The sequence below is a fragment of the Xenopus laevis genome, chromosome 9_10S (assembly GCF_017654675.1).
Source record: "Xenopus laevis strain J_2021 chromosome 9_10S, Xenopus_laevis_v10.1, whole genome shotgun sequence".
Lineage (NCBI taxonomy): Eukaryota > Metazoa > Chordata > Amphibia > Anura > Pipidae > Xenopus > Xenopus laevis.
Window position 1 is genome coordinate 23,907,243 of NC_054388.1, and position 18,349 is coordinate 23,925,591.

An 18,349-nucleotide genomic window follows, 5' to 3' on the forward strand; every position below is an offset into this window, starting at 1 on the left:
CTTTGTTCTGAGCACATATGGTCAGGCCTGGGATAAAACAGGATATGCAATGACCCAGCCTTGCTTCATTTATCTCCAAGTCTGGTTGCCTAACATAGTAATGAAGTTGTGCAGACTCCTGGTGTAGTCACCAAATTCTCATACTCCTTTGGAATTCAGGGGCTGAAACTTTCCTAACGCAGCCATATGTCAGTTCTGTGGGCCTCAGGAACAAGAGAATAGAAGGGTGGTTTTATGAATGCTGGAGTGCTTTGCTTACCCAATGAAAAACTGCAGAGCCCACTATAAAGGCTGTTATGTATGTCCTCTTGGGAGAACAAACTCACATCAGTATAGTGCAGCTGCCAAGATCGGTGCTAATGGGTTAATGGGCTTGAGAAGCTGTACTGCAAGCATTAACGAGGGTAGGGCAAGGGACCTGAATGTAATGTTAATCCATTCTGACTGCATTCTTATTGGCTCAGCCACTGTCATATGTCCTTATATTATATCATTATGCTCTGATGATTTGGATTGTGTAATGGAAGGGTTTGCCATACTCTTGAGGAAATTAGGGAGACTGAAGCTTAAATGCAGAAAATGTAGCTGCAATTGGGTTAGTCTATACAAATAGGGTAAAATACAGTTCAATTAGCAGAGGCATTCTAATATAATGATATTTTAAATTTTGGCACAGATTTGGAAACCACTTTGTATGAGAGATTATTTCAACTGCAACGGCTCTTAAGCAAGCAACAGGAGATCATATAAAGAGATCTGACGTCAGTAGTCCGTGCACCCAATATGTGCAAATTGCTTGTTTCCTTTCTCTGCTCTGCTGCTGCTATATGCATGTCTGTTTCCTCCAACCTACCCACCTTCCTCTTTCTATTCAACAATATAAGCTGCTCTCCTTTTGCCCTACCCAGACTTCAGATGTGGATCTGTATCAGAGCAAATAAAAAGAATAGAATATGGTACAGGGAGAGAGAGAGAGTGAGTAAAGGAAGCCATACACAGTGAGATCTGCTGGTTTGGTGATGTTGCCAAACAAGTGGATCTCTCCCCGATATGCCCATCTGGAGGCGGGTGATATAGGACTGATCTAATCGTGGGCCCTAGGGCAGGAGTACGTGCGGTCGGATCGCAGGACCACATCAACGAACAGATGCGGTAGGCATTCCGACAGGATTTTTAGCCCTGCTCGATCAACATCTGACCAACTTTCGATCAAGCTTTTATCGACCCATGTATGGCCACCTTAAGTGTGTCTGTGTTGCAGCTGCTGCTTTGCTGCTTGCAGCTGAGATGAGTGAAGAATTTTACAATCTCTAAAAGATTCATCACAGCTCCTGGTTCTGGTTTCACAGAAGGTAGTAGATCTATACAAAAGAACAAAGATACCGGCACACGAGGCTTATTTGCAGGGAAACCATTGCTTTAATTCAAAGTGCGGGTGTGGCCCCGAAACGTTGCATATCCGCACTTTGAATTAAAGCAAGGGTTTCCCTGCAAATAAGCCTTTTGTGCGGTATCTTTGTTCTTTGGCTCAATTTGGAGGTTGTTGTATCCTTTACCACTGAGCACCAGGCTGTCATCTCCAGGAGGTTGCCGTGGGTGTGCGATTGCTCTACCTTGTTCCAGTAGATCTATACAAGCCAGATAAAGGAAGGAAGGGAAGGATGGATTGGTCATATGGCTCGTTCTTTCCCACTTTTCCAGGTGCGCATTGTTTCATTTGTTTTTTAAGGATTCAAATGTAAAATGCATGTAACTGTAGATAAGCCAAACCAGCCACAATCAGGAATAAAGCCTAAACCTCTTTAGGATCCAAGGCACACACCCAGTCAAAGGATTTGGTTTATGTACCTTACACATGGTTAGATAGGAATAACTGTTAGTGTTCATTGTTCTGTCATGGAAATTCAGGAACTGGAGATCACTTGAGTTGAAAAGATAAAGTTTATTTGACATGAGCTCTGTGGATTCTGAACTCACAAAGAGTCAGAACTCCAAAAATAGAATTCACAGGGTTTTAATAAAAATATAAAAAAGGGAATTACCAGTGGGAGAGCATAAAGATATCACTTCACGGCACAGAAAAACAAAGAACTTCTCTTACAGCTAAGTAGGTGGCTCTGCCCTCAAGGCTAGGGTACTAGTGACCAAGATGCAAAGGTTTTGGGAGCCACTCCATGGCTTAATAAAAATGTACTAAAATAAAGTGCTAATGATCTGGCCAAATTAACAGACATAGAGAAAAAGAAGAGAAATCGATCAATGCACATTCCCTGGTCCCCTGTCATATAGTAATCTATGCAGATGCATGTATTTACAAAGACAGTGACTAGTGACCAAGACTAGCTTGAGAACAGAATCCTTCCAAGTCATGCTCATGGGGAATCTGCATACACATAATGTTAATACCCAACATGTCTTGGGTAAAAAAGGGAATCGTAATCATTGTTTTCTCTCTCTAGGGTTACTATATTTGGGTGGCAAATTCCTACTGGCTTAAGTTGATCAACAAGGTAAGATACAATGCCAAATGAATGGATCTTTGCCTGACCTGACAAGCCATAGTGATAGCACTGTGTAGTTCTTAGTTTAGCCTGACTCATGAGGCAGAGTGACTTTCCCCATCCATTTCCTGCTTGTATACGTGCTGGAGGAGGGGTTAGAGGGAAGCACAGGGTGAGAAGGAGAACGTACAAAGACTGAGCCATAAAAGGAGAATATGCAGGGAAACTGGTAGAGATGAATGGGAGAGGCCAGTGCACACTCATGGGTTCCTGTATGCTTTTGGGAAGTGAACACGTCTATTTATTACAAGCTTTTATTTGAGAAACGCTCAGCAGCACAGTACAAATAAAGTAAAAACACTGTGAATAATAGATACAGACTAACAAAAAGATTAGAGGGTGTCAGAGAATTGGCTTTACTTTATAAAGCTCAGTCCCTGTGGAGCTTTCTCTTACACACCCACATGGTAACTAAGGTCAAGAATAGGCCATGCAATTCACCAAATTGATATTTACTGATAACTTCAGATGCTGTGAAAAAAGAACATTCATAATTATAATATATGAATATATATAGTATATACTGTATATACTATATGAATAGGTATTCATATATTGGTTGATTTAGGATTCATTTGATCAGTCAACCCTTAGCCAGAATGGGTGGCTATTGTAAGATATGGTCAAAATTTAAGATTCAGAGTTTATTGTCAAAACTTTGAATCTTGATTAGATTGTAAGAATGTGGGGGTCTGGTCCTTATTACCTTATTACTGGTTTGTAGACATATCATTTGTTATATACCTTAAGCTGGCCATACACAGATATTTTCATTCATACAATTTACAGACCATGTGTGGTGGGCTCTGGATTATTTTCTTGACAATTTTCGTACTATGGCGATCGGTTAGGTTAGAAAATTTCTGTTGGATAATGATAATATGTGCATGTATATATATCTGACAATATCCATGAGTGACCTCTAATGTACTTTCATACGATTATTGTCTGGCAATGTTTGTTATTTGGCAATAGTATGATCGGTATGCAAATGTTCGTCGTACGTCAAATAAAATCTGAATGTGTATGGCCAGCTTTATACAGACAATCTTCAGAAGTCACCCTTTCATCTGCGAAAACAGTCCGGTCACACATTCTTAGTAATTTGCACATAAATTACAATTAAGCCCTGCCATTGTAAACCATTGAAATGTAAAAATTCTGTACTGGAATATTCTAGCTTGCTTTATTCTGTTTCATTCAGAATTTTTAAATATAGCAATATAAAGTATCTCAAAAATCAATATGATATTTAAGTAATATTTACCAAGGGACAGAATGCTAACAATGCTGTTATAGATGTAGATCATAGTGGGACAACATCACTAAAAGTAGGCCCAGCGTTAGTTAAGCATGGGCAATCCTTGTGTAGGTTAACACCTGGGGTAGAAATAAGGATGGCTGAAGAGAATTATATTGTTAGAAGCCGGCATATGCTGAAGAAGGGTGACCACTTTAATAAGATACGCCTCTTTCACTGCCTAAACCATTAGGGTAGAACTACATGGACAACTTCTATGCGTTTTAGGCGGATCCAACGTGCTTTGCCAAAATGCAGGGGTCAAATCGGATGCAACAGAAAATAAGGTAACAAATACAAATGTTGGATCTTGCCACAGCATTTAACCGACACGACTGTCGGATACAGATGCAGCATGCAGCGTCTGCAGCGTCTGCATCCGACAGTCTCGTTGTGTCGGATGAACTCTTCAACACCATCCGACATTGGTATTGCTTACCTTATTCTCCGTCGCATATGATTTCAGCCTTTTGTTTTGGCACAGCTTGTCCGATACGCCGAAAACGCATAGAAGTCATCGGTGTAGTTCTATCCTTAGACCAAAGTCCATCTGCACAATATGCACCTACATGGTAACCGATTTCATCGTTATAGAGTTATCATTTTCAGGTGACATCTGTAGTCTGTTTGCAGTTTAAGGGCTGAAGACCATGAACAATTCATGTCGTATGGTATCGCTGCAACAAGTCAGTCATAGCTGTTGGAGAATAACAAATGTGCTGTGAGCCTCAGTAATGGAACTACACGGCTGCAGTACGTGCAGAATCCCCCAAGCAATGTTAACGGTGGATTCACGATTGACACCCCCAGTAGTCACGCCACTGGTGAGCCTTAATAGTTCACTTGATGCTGCTCCTTAGGGCTGAACGCCACAAACTATTCTTGTCGGATGGTGTCGCTGCGACAAAACGCAAGCGACAAGTCAGACATAGTTGCTAGCATCCAAATATAAAGTGATCTGAATTGTTAGTGGAGTCCCATTACTAACTTCTGAACTTTGAGCAGTTATCTACTCCTCCCCAAGCAAAACCATCCTGCTGGATTTTTGCACTATACTTTAAAGCTGAGCTTTCCCACCAGAGGCCTGGAGACCAGGATTTGGCTCTCCAAGGGATTTGTATGGCTCTCAGCTAGGGTTTCCACCTGGCCGGTATTTTACCGGCCTGGCCAGAAATAATGATGGCTGATCCCAATGTTATTAATAGGGAAAAAAGATAAATATAAAGAAAGGCTGGTATTTTTTTTAGAAAAGGTGACAACCCTACTCTCAGCCAGCCCTATAGTTCCACTGACTTGTTATTAGGGATGCACTGAATTGATAATGTTTGGATTGGCCAACTACCGAATTAATCCTATGCCTAATTTGTACATAATAATATGAATAACAACAAAAATCACACCATCATTGACCAAACATTGACAAGTAACATTTTTTAGAGGGTTTGGATTTGGCCTTGATGTGGACAAATTCCTGAAAAAAAGCTATTGAATTTGGCTAAAAGATGGATTTGGTGCACCCCTACTTATAGGAGGATATTATTATTATGTATTTATAATACACCAATATATTACACAACACAAAAATGGATAAATGGCTGTATACTGTATATTATGTACAAAACACACACAAACTCCACCAATAACTAATTCGAAAGGTAAAGCCTGCCCTGCCAAAAAGAGCTTATATACATTGCTTTTATGGCTTGTAACATTAGAACTACAGGTTACTAGGGGATCTGTTATACTTTTAGTGGGCACAGTGACTGTGATAAAACAAACTTTTAATCGGGAGGGAAAAATGTCAAGTATTATGTTATGGCTTAGTTGCTTCTAACTGCTTCAACAAATGGTATGTGTGTGATAACCTTTGCTCCTTTCCCTATGTGGTTTTTGATGTTGAATAGCCAGTCCTGCATTCTTTGGTAAGTGACCCCTACTGTGAGGGCAAACAAACCAGCACCCTCTGTAACTCAATACACATAGATGACCCCAAGAGATGTGTACTGTCTGGATCCTACATTCAGACTAAACTGGGCATGCTCCCCAAATGGCACCCCATTGGCCAAACAGTATTAGCTGTGATTGGCGCCATTATAATTCATGGTCGGATTGGTCCTTATAATGGCACACCTGGCCTATCATGTGATTGGCCCTTGTGGAAGCTGCCTTTGTGGTTGGCAGAAGGACTCAAACCCTGTTCTGCATTTACGACAGGGGCTGTTCCCTTTCTGGCTTACAAAGGTGGCTGTTAAGAATTCCAATTTGTTAGTCTTTTTATACAAATGGAAGATCACAGAGACTGCCCAGCTGTAAACCATCACAGCTGTACCCACATGTTCCAGTGACCAGCAGTAGCAGTGCCCAACCCTGGCATTATCCTCATGCAGACTCAATGAATGCAGGCTGGCTACCATCTAGACTCTGAGAAAAACCTGTTTTGTGAAGTTGCCATGCTAAATAAAGGGCTCATTCCCTAAAAGGAGTTTTGTTTGTGAGTCCTACCCTATGCCCACGTCCTCTCACAGCTTTGTGCTATAACACTGGTGGCAGCGGTGGGATAGGGTACCAGGACATTGGAGGAACAAAGTACCAGCTCCCTTTCATCCCTGCATCATGGAAGCTCCACCTGGAATATACAGTGTCTCATGGGATACATTTAATGACTCCTGGACTCCACAGATCCCTACTGATCCCAGGGAGAACACCTTGTTTTGGCAGAGGTGTGACTATCTTGGACTCTCTGCAGATGAGGCTCTGACCCATGGGGTAGAACAGCTGGTGAGGATGGAGGCAGACCTGGAGGCTGATTACTATGTCCTGCAGAGTACAATGCACCAACCAGGTGGGAGATACAAGTATAGTTCCTACACAGTGTGCCCCCTTCCCCACAGCTGGGAGGAATGGCAAGAGCTCTGGGACCAACAGAAGTTCTGTAAATACAACACCTTTGTGGGTGACCCAGAGGAGGAGTTCTGGAGCCTCTATACAAGCCGGTTTAGATACATTGGCATGAATGATACAGAGGAAAGGAGGGACTGGTTAGCTGAACTGGTTTATCGGGAGCTGGATATTATAAGAGACTATGTGGGGATCCTACAATTTAAAGATCGTCGTAGGGAAGAAATGCTCACAGAACCTGAGCTTGATTGCTGCCCGTTTAAAGGCTTGGCAGAGGCTACGGCTTCCCCAAGTGAAAACCCTGTCTGTGTGGAGTCCAGTGGCTGTGTGATCCCTGGACTGGCAGAACCTGAGCTTGGTTGCTGCCCGTTTAAAGGCTTGGCAGAGGCTGCGGCTTCCCCAAGTGAAAACCCTGTCTGTGTGGAGTCCAGTGGCTGTGTGATCCCTGGGCTGGCAGAACCTGAGCTTGGTTGCTGCATATCTAAAGTCTTGGCAGAGGCTGCGGCTTCCCCAAGTGAAAACCCTGTCTTTGTGGAGTCCAGCGGCTGTGTGATCCCTGGACTGGCAGAACCTGAGCTTGGTTGCTGCCCGTTTAAAGGCTTGGCAGAGGCTGCGGCTTCCCCAAGTGAAAACCCTGTCTGTGTGGAGTCTAGTGGCTGTGTGATCCCTGGACTGGCAGAACCTGAGCTTGGTCGCTGCCCGTTTAAAGGCTTGGCAGAGGCTGCGGCTTACCCAAGTGAAAACCCTGTCTGTGTGGAGTCCAGTGGCTGTGTGATCCCTGGGCTGGCAGAACCTGAGCTTGGTTGCTGCATATCTAAAGTCTTGGCAGAGGCTGCGGCTTCCCCAAGTGAAAACCCTGTCTTTGCGGAGTCCAGCGGCTGTGTGATCCCTGGACTGGCAGAACCTGAGCTTGGTTGCTGCCCGTTTAAAGGCTTGGCAGAGGCTGCGGCTTCCCCAAGTGAAAACCCTGTCTGTGTGGAGTCCAGTGGCTGTGTTATCCCTGGACTGGCAGAACCTGAGCTTGGTCGCTGCCCGTTTAAAGGCTTGGCAGAGGCTGCGGCTTACCCAAGTGAAAACCCTGTCTGTGTGGAGTCCAGTGGCTGTGTGATCCCTGGACTGGCAGAACCTGAGCTTGGTCGCTGCCCGTTTAAAGGCTTGGCAGAGGCTGCGGCTTACCCAAGTGAAAACCCTGTCTGTGTGGAGTCCAGTGGCTGTGTGATCCCTGGGCTGGCAGAACCTGAGCTTGGTTGCTGCATATCTAAAGTCTTGGCAGAGGCTGCGGCTTCCCCAAGTGAAAACTCTGTCTGTGTGGAGTCCATTGGCTGTGTGATCTCCGGACTGGAAGAATTGGGAAAAGATTGCATGGAGGAGAAAGAGGAAGATATCCCAACACCAAAGGAGCAGCTGCTGGTTAAAGAGGATCAGATGAACACCCCACAGAAAAGTGCACGTTTGGCGAGTCCCAGTGTCATCCCCTCAACATTTCCCAGGTGGAGGGATCCCATACTGTGTGATGTTGCATGGGCTAGGGCCCCTAGAAAGGTTGGGGGTAATGTGGAACTAAAGAAAAGGCCGGGGAAAAAAAACTTTAGGAATACTCTCTGGGGTCCACTTGTTACTGGGGTTACCTGACAATGAGTCACCTGGCCTGACTGCTGGGAAGGGGAATACAGACTGTTTCACCTTTGAATGTCCCCTTCTCCCTGGAAGGCCCCTTTATTGTCCTGGAGGCCAGAACTGTGACATTTACTGGATAACCCAGATGGAGGAGAGGGGATTAATGATGGCTGCCCTGAAATATCTTCCCTAAATCCTGTGGGTTCAGGTTACATTCAAATTTTTTCACTACCATGTGGTGTATTCACAGTATACCAGTTTTGCTCTGGAACGTAATGACTTTTGCTCAGTGACTGGGAATTGTTTGTGAAATCTGCAACCAAACTGTGTATCATGGACTGTAACTGTGTGGGAGGGGGGACTCTAAGAGACTATTTTTATTCTCTACTACGGACATTTTATTTTATGGGAATTGGCTAGTGAGGCTGCTGGGAACCTGTATAGGCCCCCAGCAGGCTCACTATTTGGAAGGGGGGAGAAATTGTGATAAAACAAACTTTTAATCGGGAGGGAAAAATGTCAAGTATTATGTTATGGCTTAGTTGCTTCTAACTGCTTCAACAAATGGTATGTGTGTGATAACCTTTGCTCCTTTCCCTATGTGGTTTTTGATGTTGAATAGCCAGTCCTGCATTCTTTGGTAAGTGACCCCTACTGTGAGGGCAAACAAACCAGCACCCTCTGTAACTCAATACACATAGATGACCCCAAGAGATGTGTACTGTCTGGATCCTACATTCAGACTAAACTGGGCATGCTCCCCAAATGGCACCCCATTGGCCAAACAGTATTAGCTGTGATTGGCGCCATTATAATTCATGGTCGGATTGGTCCTTATAATGGCACACCTGGCCTATCATGTGATTGGCCCTTGTGGAAGCTGCCTTTGTGGTTGGCAGAAGGACTCAAACCCTGTTCTGCATTTACGACAGGGGCTGTTCCCTTTCTGGCTTACAAAGGTGGCTGTTAAGAATTCCAATTTGTTAGTCTTTTTATACAAATGGAAGATCACAGAGACTGCCCAGCTGTAAACCATCACAGCTGTACCCACATGTTCCAGTGACCAGCAGTAGCAGTGCCCAACCCTGGCATTATCCTCATGCAGACTCAATGAATGCAGGCTGGCTACCATCTAGACTCTGAGAAAAACCTGTTTCGTGAAGTTGCCATGCTAAATAAAGGGCTCATTCCCTAAAAGGAGTTTTGTTTGTGAGTCCTACCCTATGCCCACGTCCTCTCACAGCTTTGTGCTATAACAGTGACTATATATATGCAAGAGCAATATAGAAAGAACATCAAATTGCTCAAATTACAAGGCTTGCAGAAAGTGTTGATCCAGTCTGCAGCTTGGCTCTCACTGAGATGCAAGCTAAAGGGTCTTTTATGGATTTTTAAAGCCTTTGGGCGGTATCTACAGAAGGTCGCTGCTGGTAATGAACATCTTGTATTTTTTTTGGTATGGATGCGTGATCTTAGCATTTTTTTGCAGTAGTTATAAATGTTATAATGCAGTGTAAATGACTAGCTGCTTACTGTGGAATAACAATGAGAATGTTAATTGTGGGAATTCCAGATCCCTACTACTTCAGCTCAGTCCATTGCTAGACTAATGGTATGTGGAAAAAGACTGTGCTGCCTCCATATGGTGACAGAAAAGTATTGCAGGGACTTGGCCTGCAGCTGATGTGCTTTTATTGCTGAAGGAATTGCTAGATTCTGATTAGCTTTTTATATGTTATTTAGCAAATATATAGTGAATAAAGTACCCCCTCTTGTAAAATATAAGGATATTATAAGTTACAGAGGAGTTTCATGACCATATAAAAACACGAGGCCGAAGGCCGAGTGTTTTTATACAGGTCATGGAACTCCGAGGAAACTTCTAATATCCTCATATTTTGCAAGAGGGGGTACTTTATTCACTATATATTTGCTAAATAACATATAAAAAGCTAACCAGAATCTAGCAATTCCTTCAGCAATACTCATACTTTATTTATTATAATACACAAGTTTTAGGGAGTCATGTGACAGAAATGACATCAGAAATCACCGTTTATAACTGATGACATCAGAACTCACCGTTTATAAGGATATAATTTACAAGATATTCATGGCTTTTGTGTATTATAAAACAAGTTAATGCTGGGTGAGGCTGGCAGCAGTGGCTCTTCATTCCTAATACCTAAGAAATGCCCAACTCTTTTCACAGACTGTGCTACAGCAATGATCTCAGCAGGAAGCTCCCTGTCATTTGGGCTGTTAATAGCACTTTTGTGTTTTGCAAACTTAAACAATAAAATTCATTAGGCAACAAGTCTCTCCTGACAAGGTAAATAAATGCGATGCATTGCACATAGAACATACAGTAAGGTCTTCCTACAGTGAAATATATGGTGTATCTATATTACCAAATACTGTTTGTAGTCCAAACAAAAAGGTATCCATGAGCATAACAATACTATAAGGCAGCTAAAATGAACAACAATGTTTTCTCATCATGATAAAAAAAATATACACAATATTGAGATGTTAGATGCAATAACAGTGTATAGTTTAGAACAGTAATACAACATGTGCTAGATATCCATTGTTTGATATGAATTTCTTTACCAGAGTGGGGATGTCTAAAGGAATTACCAGGTGACATGTATCTACATGTGGGAATTCAAGATCCCTACTTCTTGAGCTCAGTCCAATTTGAGAGGTAAAGCCTGCCCTGCCAAAAAGAGATATATACATTGCTTTTATGGCTTGTAACATTAGAACTACAGGTTACTAGGGGATCTGTTATACTTTTAGTATGGGCACAGTGACTATTGGTATGTGGAAAAAGACTGTGCTGCCTCCCCATGGTGACAGAAAAGTATTGCAGGGACTTGGCCAGCATCTGATGTGCTTTTATTGCTGAAGGAATTGCTAGATTCTGATTAAATTTTCATATGTTATTTAGCAAATACAAAACAGGTCAATGCTGGGTGAGGCTGGCAGCAGTGCTCTTCATTCCTATGACCTGAGAAATGCCCAACTCTTTTCACAGACTGTGCTACAGCAATGATCTCAGCAGGAAGCTCCCTGTCATTTGGGTTGTTAATAGCACTTTTGTGTTTTGCAAACTTGAGCAATAAAATTCATTAGGCAACAAGTCGCTCCTCACAAGGTAAATAAATGCGATGCATTGCACATAGAACATACAGTAAGGTCTTTCTACAGTGAAAGATATGGTGTATCTATATTACCAAATGCTGTTTGTAGTTCAAACAAAAAGGTATCCATGAGCATAACAATTCTATAAGGCAGCTAAAATGAACAACAATGTTTTCTCATCATGATAAAAAAAATATACACAATATTGAGATGTTAGATGCAATAACAGTGCATGGTTTGGAACAGTAATACAAGATGTGCTAGATATCCGTTGTTTGATATGGATTTCTTTACCAGAGTGGGGATGTCTAAAGGACTTACCAGGTGAAATGTATCTACATGTCTACATGAAATGTATCTACATGTAGTACACCCTGTGCATTTATAACATTAGGCGACAAGTCTCTCCTCGTAAGCTTACAATCCAAGGTCACCTTCACATAATTCCATTGAGTCAATTTCATCAGGATCCAGTGAATCTGATTTTTTTTTTTTTGAGTGTGGAAAGACCCCGGCACCCCTATAAAACCCACACAGACAAAGTAGAACAGACAAACACCATGCAGATACTGTCCAGGTCTGTTTCTAACACTGAAATAGCACAGACAGCTTCTTTAGCAAGTGGTGTAACTATAGAATCTTAGTACAACAACATCTTCAGTTCTACAACTTGGACATCACAGGGAGAATAAAGAGTAAATCTAGGTTTTAGCAAGGTGGACAAATAGGAATCATTCTAATTTAACCAATTCACTGTTGGGCGATAATCCATCCATATGATTTTATAGTATATATTATAGAAGTAGTGGAGATCGCACTCACAGGTCTTAGGTGAGTGCTCCTTCACCCCTGTCACTGATGAGGAAGTCTCAAAGCTTCTGGCCTCTTCTCACCTTACCACCTGCCCGCTTGATCCAATTCCCTCAAAACTTCTCCGCAATACCAATCCTTGTCTAATCAAAGCCTTAACTCACCTATTTAATCTTTCCCTCTCAACTGGACTGTTTCCTTCTCAACTAAAACATGCTCTTGTCACCCCCATTCTGAAAAAACCCTCTCTTGATCCCTCCAATCTTGACAACCTCCGACCTATCTCTCTGCTACCTTTCATCTCTAAACTACTTGAGCGCCTAGTCTACAACCGACTTACCTCATTCCTCTCTGACAATAACCTGCTGGACCCCCTACAATCTGGTTTTAAGCCACAACACTCCACGGAAACTGCCCTGACTCGACTGACTAATGACCTTTTAACCGCTAAAGCCAACAATCACTTCTCACTACTAATACTGCTTGATCTCTCAGCCGCATTTGACACTGTAGATCACCCTCTCCTCCTCCAGTCCCTCCAGTCACTTGGCCTTCGTGACACAGCCCTGTCCTGGTTCTCTTCTTACATCACCAATCGTTCCTTCAGTGTCTCCTACAATGGAGTAGCATCTTCTCCCCTACCTCTTTCTGTTGGAGTTCCCCAAGGCTCTGTCCTGGGACCATTACTATTCTCCCTCTATACTTCCTCCCTTGGCAAATTAATAAATTCTTATGGTTTCCACTACCACCTCTATGCTGACGATACTCAGATCTATCTCTCATCTCCTGATCTCAACCCAGAACTCCTAACTCGCGTCTCCTCCTGCCTGTCCGCTATCTCTACCTGGATGTCACAACGCTACCTTAAATTAAACCTCTCTAAAACTGAAATGGTTCTCTTTCCTCCAACTAACACCAGTAGCATCCCCGAAGTATCCATCATAGTTAACAATTCCACTATCACCCCCTCTCCCCAGGCCCGGTGCCTTGGGGTTATCCTAGATTCTGCCCTGTCATTCACTCCTCATATCCAGTCACTTATTAAATCTTGTCACTTCCACCTAAGGAACATATCCAAAATACGATCATTTATCACCCAAGACGCTGCCAAAATTCTTATTCACTCTCTCATCATATCGCGTCTAGACTACTGTAACTCTCTTTTAATTGGCCTCCCCCTCCAGAGACTGTCACCTCTCCAGTCCATAATGAACACTGCTGCGAGGCTCATACACCTCAGCAACCGCTCCTCCTCTGCCTCGCCATTCTGTCAATCCCTGCACTGGCTTCCATTACCTTTCAGAATCAAATTCAAATTAATGACACTGACTTTCAAAGCACTTCAAAACTCTGCCCCACCCTACATCTCTGAACTCATCTCTATATACTCACCCACTCGCTTACTACGCTCCTCTACTGACCTGCTACTCAACTCTTCTCTCATTACCTCCTCACATGCTCGCATTCAAGACTTTGCAAGGGCTGCACCCCTCCTCTGGAACGCTCTCCCACGGTCTGTCCGACTTTCTCCCAACCTTTCTACTTTCAAGAAATCTCTGAAAACGCACTTCTTTCGAGAAGCCTACCCTCACTCTGCTTAACTACCAAACGCAATACCACATTTCTCACCCACTTAATTCGATCTTGCCCACTCCCACACCTTGTGTATTACTCCCTTCCCTTTAGACTGTATGCCTATGCATAGGGCCTTCCTCACCTTTTTGTACCTGTATTGACTGTGATGTTTGTTACTCCATATATTCTATGTATGTAATTCATGTGATGTAGTTGTATAATCACATTTACTTTACAGTGCTATGCAATATGTTAGCGCTATATAAATACATGTTAATAATAATAATAATAGGTGTAGTAAATAACTTTTTATTGTGGACAATCGCTGACGTTTCGGCTGATACAACAGCCTTTATCAAAGTGAAAAATGTGTCAAACAAACTGAAAGAAATACACAGTGTGGCGGGAACAAAATCAAAAAAATCAAAAAGAGGACCGAAGGCAGAGGAAGTGACATGTGAATGACAACATAAGTGAAAAAACAACATACATAAAAAACAAAGAAAAAAACTAATGAATGGGAACAAAAATCAAGTGAAACTAACAAAAATAATTTAAAAACGGTTTCTCAAACGAAGGGGGCTGTAGCAATAAAATAAAATACGGATTAGATGATAGTTATCAAAAGCAAAATTCAGAGCCGCTCCATCACATGTATGCGCTCAGGGTAGTGACACTACACTGCGCTAATGTAATATTAAGCAGTGTCAATGGAAATAGACACTATGGGGCAAATTCACTAAGATGCGATGTTGCGCCAGGCGCAACTTCGCCGCGCTTCGCCACACTTCGCCAGGCGTAGTTTCGCCAGGGCTCCGCAAATTCACTAAAATCCGAAGTTGCGCACAGGGGTAGCGTAAGGTTGTGAAGTTGCGCTAGCATTGATTCGCTATTTAAAGCGAAGTTGCGCTAGCGAAGGCTAATTTGCATACGGCGCGAAATTCAAATTTCAATGGAGGAACACGTATCTGCACTACAAATGCCTAGAAAACCTTCAAATCAGCAAATAAAATTTTTATTTTGCCCTACACATGTGCCCACTGTCTAGGTAAGTTGCCATGAGTCAGGAAATGTAGGGGGGAGGAAGGGGAGCCCCAAAAAATTTTCGATCTTTTTCAGCCTATCAGCCATCATGTAGAAAACACGCCAGCGTTTTTTGGGACTTAGAAAAAAAATTGACTTTTTTTTAAACAATCCCTATCTACTCTATTGCGCTTCGCCAGGTCTGAGGTGGCGAAGGAAGTCTAGCGTAAAAGGTAGCGTTCAGTACACTGTGCAAGTTAGTGAATTTGCGTAGTTTCGTCGCTAGCGAAGATTCGCCTGGCGTAAGGTTGCGAAGTAACACTAGTGAAACTACGCCAGCGTTCGTTAGTGAATTTGCGCAGTAGCGAAAATGCCAAACGCTAGCGAATTAACGCTAGCGTTCGGCGCTTCGCGCCTAAGTGAATTTGCCCCAGAGTCTTTGTTTCGACAAAATGTTACTTGCTCGTATGTCAATCAAAAATAGAAGCGTAATAGTCAGCGGAGGAAACAGCTAAAAGGGTTTAGACACAATGTTGCTGGGCATCGATATATGGGGGGAACATCTATTGAGTGGTACTATTAGAAACAGGAGAAAGAGGATTCTTAGACCACGAACCAGAAAGGCGAGATAGAAACAAATGCTGTAAGGACAGAGAAGAGAAGCGGCACCAAAGAGGAAACAGAGGGCATGAAACGAGAAAAGGAGAACGAACCAACAAAAGATAAAAAATATAGAAAATAGAAAAAATAGAGACAATCGGAAAAATGACAGGAAAAGTAAAAGCAAACGGAAACGATGAAAATTAAAAATATATAGTGAATAAAACATGAATAAAACATGAAAAAATAAAGAAAAAAATGAAGAAATGAAAAATGTCGGCACAATATCGTACTGGGCAAGAAATTTTTTTTATGTAAAGGAATAAATGTACATATACACTAGAGGGTCCGACCATCAGTATTCATCATATCATATCAGGGGTGGAGTGGCATATTTGACCAAAAGCAACGAAAAAGTATAGAGCCAAGAGGAAAGGACCATTCTACAGGGACATGGATGGCTAAGAGAGTGTAAGGGCAAGCCGTTAGTAGTGGCAGATACCCGAGTCTGCGCGGAAATGAAAGTCTAAAATAACAGTCTCTAATTATCCATCAACAACCAGGGTCCCGAGCTTCTGTGTAGGTCCAATCCTGTGTCCCATAACAATGTGAGTACCACAGCTGATGAAGCAGGATCCAGTGTGGTGGGGTTTGAGTATCTCGCATCCTCAAAAGCCATACTCAATAAGGAGTGAAATCCACAGTACTGCAGCTCAACCATACTGCAGTGTCATAGAACAAATGTGGGTGACAGACAAAAGTCACTATCTTCGTAGTTGTGTGATGACTATCAAACATGATGGAAGAATAGTATATTGTGGAAGAATAGTATATTGGACTTTTGGTGCCGCAGCATGGTTTTCAGGCGTCATCGATCAGTTGTCGAAACCGGCTTGCGGTGATCCAATCAAAACTGACCGCGGGCAGCTGTGGTGAGTACAGTGCAGAGTGGCCAGTGCTGATGGTTGGAGTCCTGGTTGGGTGCACTCAAAACTAGCCAACAAACATCTGGGTGCAGGTTAAAAGAAAATTGCATAAAATTAGTAACAAACCGTACTCCAAGGACTTTATACGTGAAAACCCAAAAAAATTATTTCACCGTTTCGGCTCCTTTACTCGGGCTGCACTTCCTGAAGACGGGCCGAGTAAAGGAGCTGAAACATCGATCTATAAACACAAAATGGCACCAAAAACAGCAGCATGTGACATCATACAATTCGGTGTATGTCTGTGGGAGGGGGTGTATAAATTAATCCCAACCGTCAGCCGCTCTTCCTATAGAGCTACGTGTCTCAAGTGCCCACATCATAAAAAAATGTGAAACGAGTAGTATCCTTTTCACCTGCGTGATATGTGCTGCTTAATATTCAATTCTACTCCACCATACACCCGTGCATGCTGGTGAGTTAGAAAAGAAGAACACAACTTACCCTGGAGGTCTCAGAGCAGCAGATGAGTGGAGACCTATATATTGCCCTACCAGCAGGAGACATAAACCAGAAGCTGCGCCGGTAACCCCTTCTCCCAACTCGCAACTTTAGGCCAAATATGTGCAAACACTCTGTTAGTGTATACCGACCTCCGTCTCTGTTCTAGGCCACGCCCATTGTTTAGTGCGGAATGGGTATTGCTCACGTCATCTGTGAGCCCGAACATATCAGCGTATTAGCTATTTGCTCCGGCACACTACTAAATCTGCGCCCCCATAAAATGTTGCGCACTGGTGCTAGAGCTAGAGTGTAGTGTAACACCCACCCTGCTCGCACCCAGTTACGCCTCTGCATGTATAATACACAACATCAGGTAAAAAGGTGGGCTTCTAGCAATGTGGTGAGCTGGCAGGTAATTTTGCCCTTTATACCCCGCACTGACCTAAACTCGAAACCAGGAGGGAGCAACCGCACTCGAAATAACCATTAACCCTTGATGCCATAGGGGTGTCCGACATCTGGATATGTCTTCCCTACCCCAGGCCTGCCTTCAAATGCTGCTGCTCCTACAATACCCCGGGAGATCAGAGCCTGTCAGTACATGTTCTCTGATTGTGATCTCATTCTGTGAAATAAACACAAAACAACCATTTGTTAATAGCTCATTAATTAAGAATGTATCATCCTGATGGCAATTACTACTAAGACAGTGGAAAAAATAAATATGAACACATGGACCTTATATTGCAAAGACACCGCTAATTTTCTTTGTACAATTATAATATATCTCTATGGGACAGTAGTACCCCTTAGGTGGGTGAGCTGTCTCCTTAGGTCAGTGTCACTGGATTTCTCTCCACTACCAATAGAGTCTCTGAAGGCTGCCCTGGGACCGCTTTAATAAAATGGAGACATCGACCTTCCCAGTTGCCAAAGCACTTCTAATCGCACTGCGATGGTTATTCATTCGCTCCCGGTACATGGTTGTGGCTTTAACTATATAGTACAATCCACACGGGCACCACGCCATATATACCACGTGGTCAAAAGTGCAGGTCACCCTATGTTATATCTTAAATTTCACACCTGTCCTTGGATGTGTGAAATGGGTGCCTTGTGACATTCCTCCACAAGTGAGGCAATTGGCACACTTATAACATCCAGATTTTAACGGTCGGTCTAACCAGGTGGCACCTTTTTTAGAGTCCTTAGTCAAATTTTTGACCACTAACATGTCACTCAGATTGCGTCCTCTTCTATAGGCTACTATCGGAATCTTCCATAGAAAGGTTAGTTGGCATCTTCGTTGACTATTTCCCAACAATCTTTTAGAGCTCCCTTGATCTGCAAACTGGCATCAGTACATTTGGTTACAAAAATGCCCAATC

The 18,349-nt window shown here is 42.9% G+C and overlaps 1 protein-coding gene and 1 long non-coding RNA gene across 2 annotated transcripts in view; one reads left to right on the plus strand and one right to left on the minus strand.

The window, feature by feature from the left end:
* LOC121398764 overlaps positions 1 to 18,349 on the minus strand; it is a 146,978-nt gene that overhangs the window by 98,035 nt on the left and 30,594 nt on the right. The gene's annotated exons all lie outside the window — the stretch shown is intronic.
* Positions 6,143 to 9,573, plus strand: XB5964940.L (uncharacterized XB5964940 L homeolog). The gene is given in 2 exon segments (NM_001095192.1): positions 6,143 to 7,191; positions 7,636 to 9,573. Coding segments are annotated over 2 exon segments (1,473 nt in total). The 5' UTR covers positions 6,143 to 6,474; the 3' UTR covers positions 8,392 to 9,573.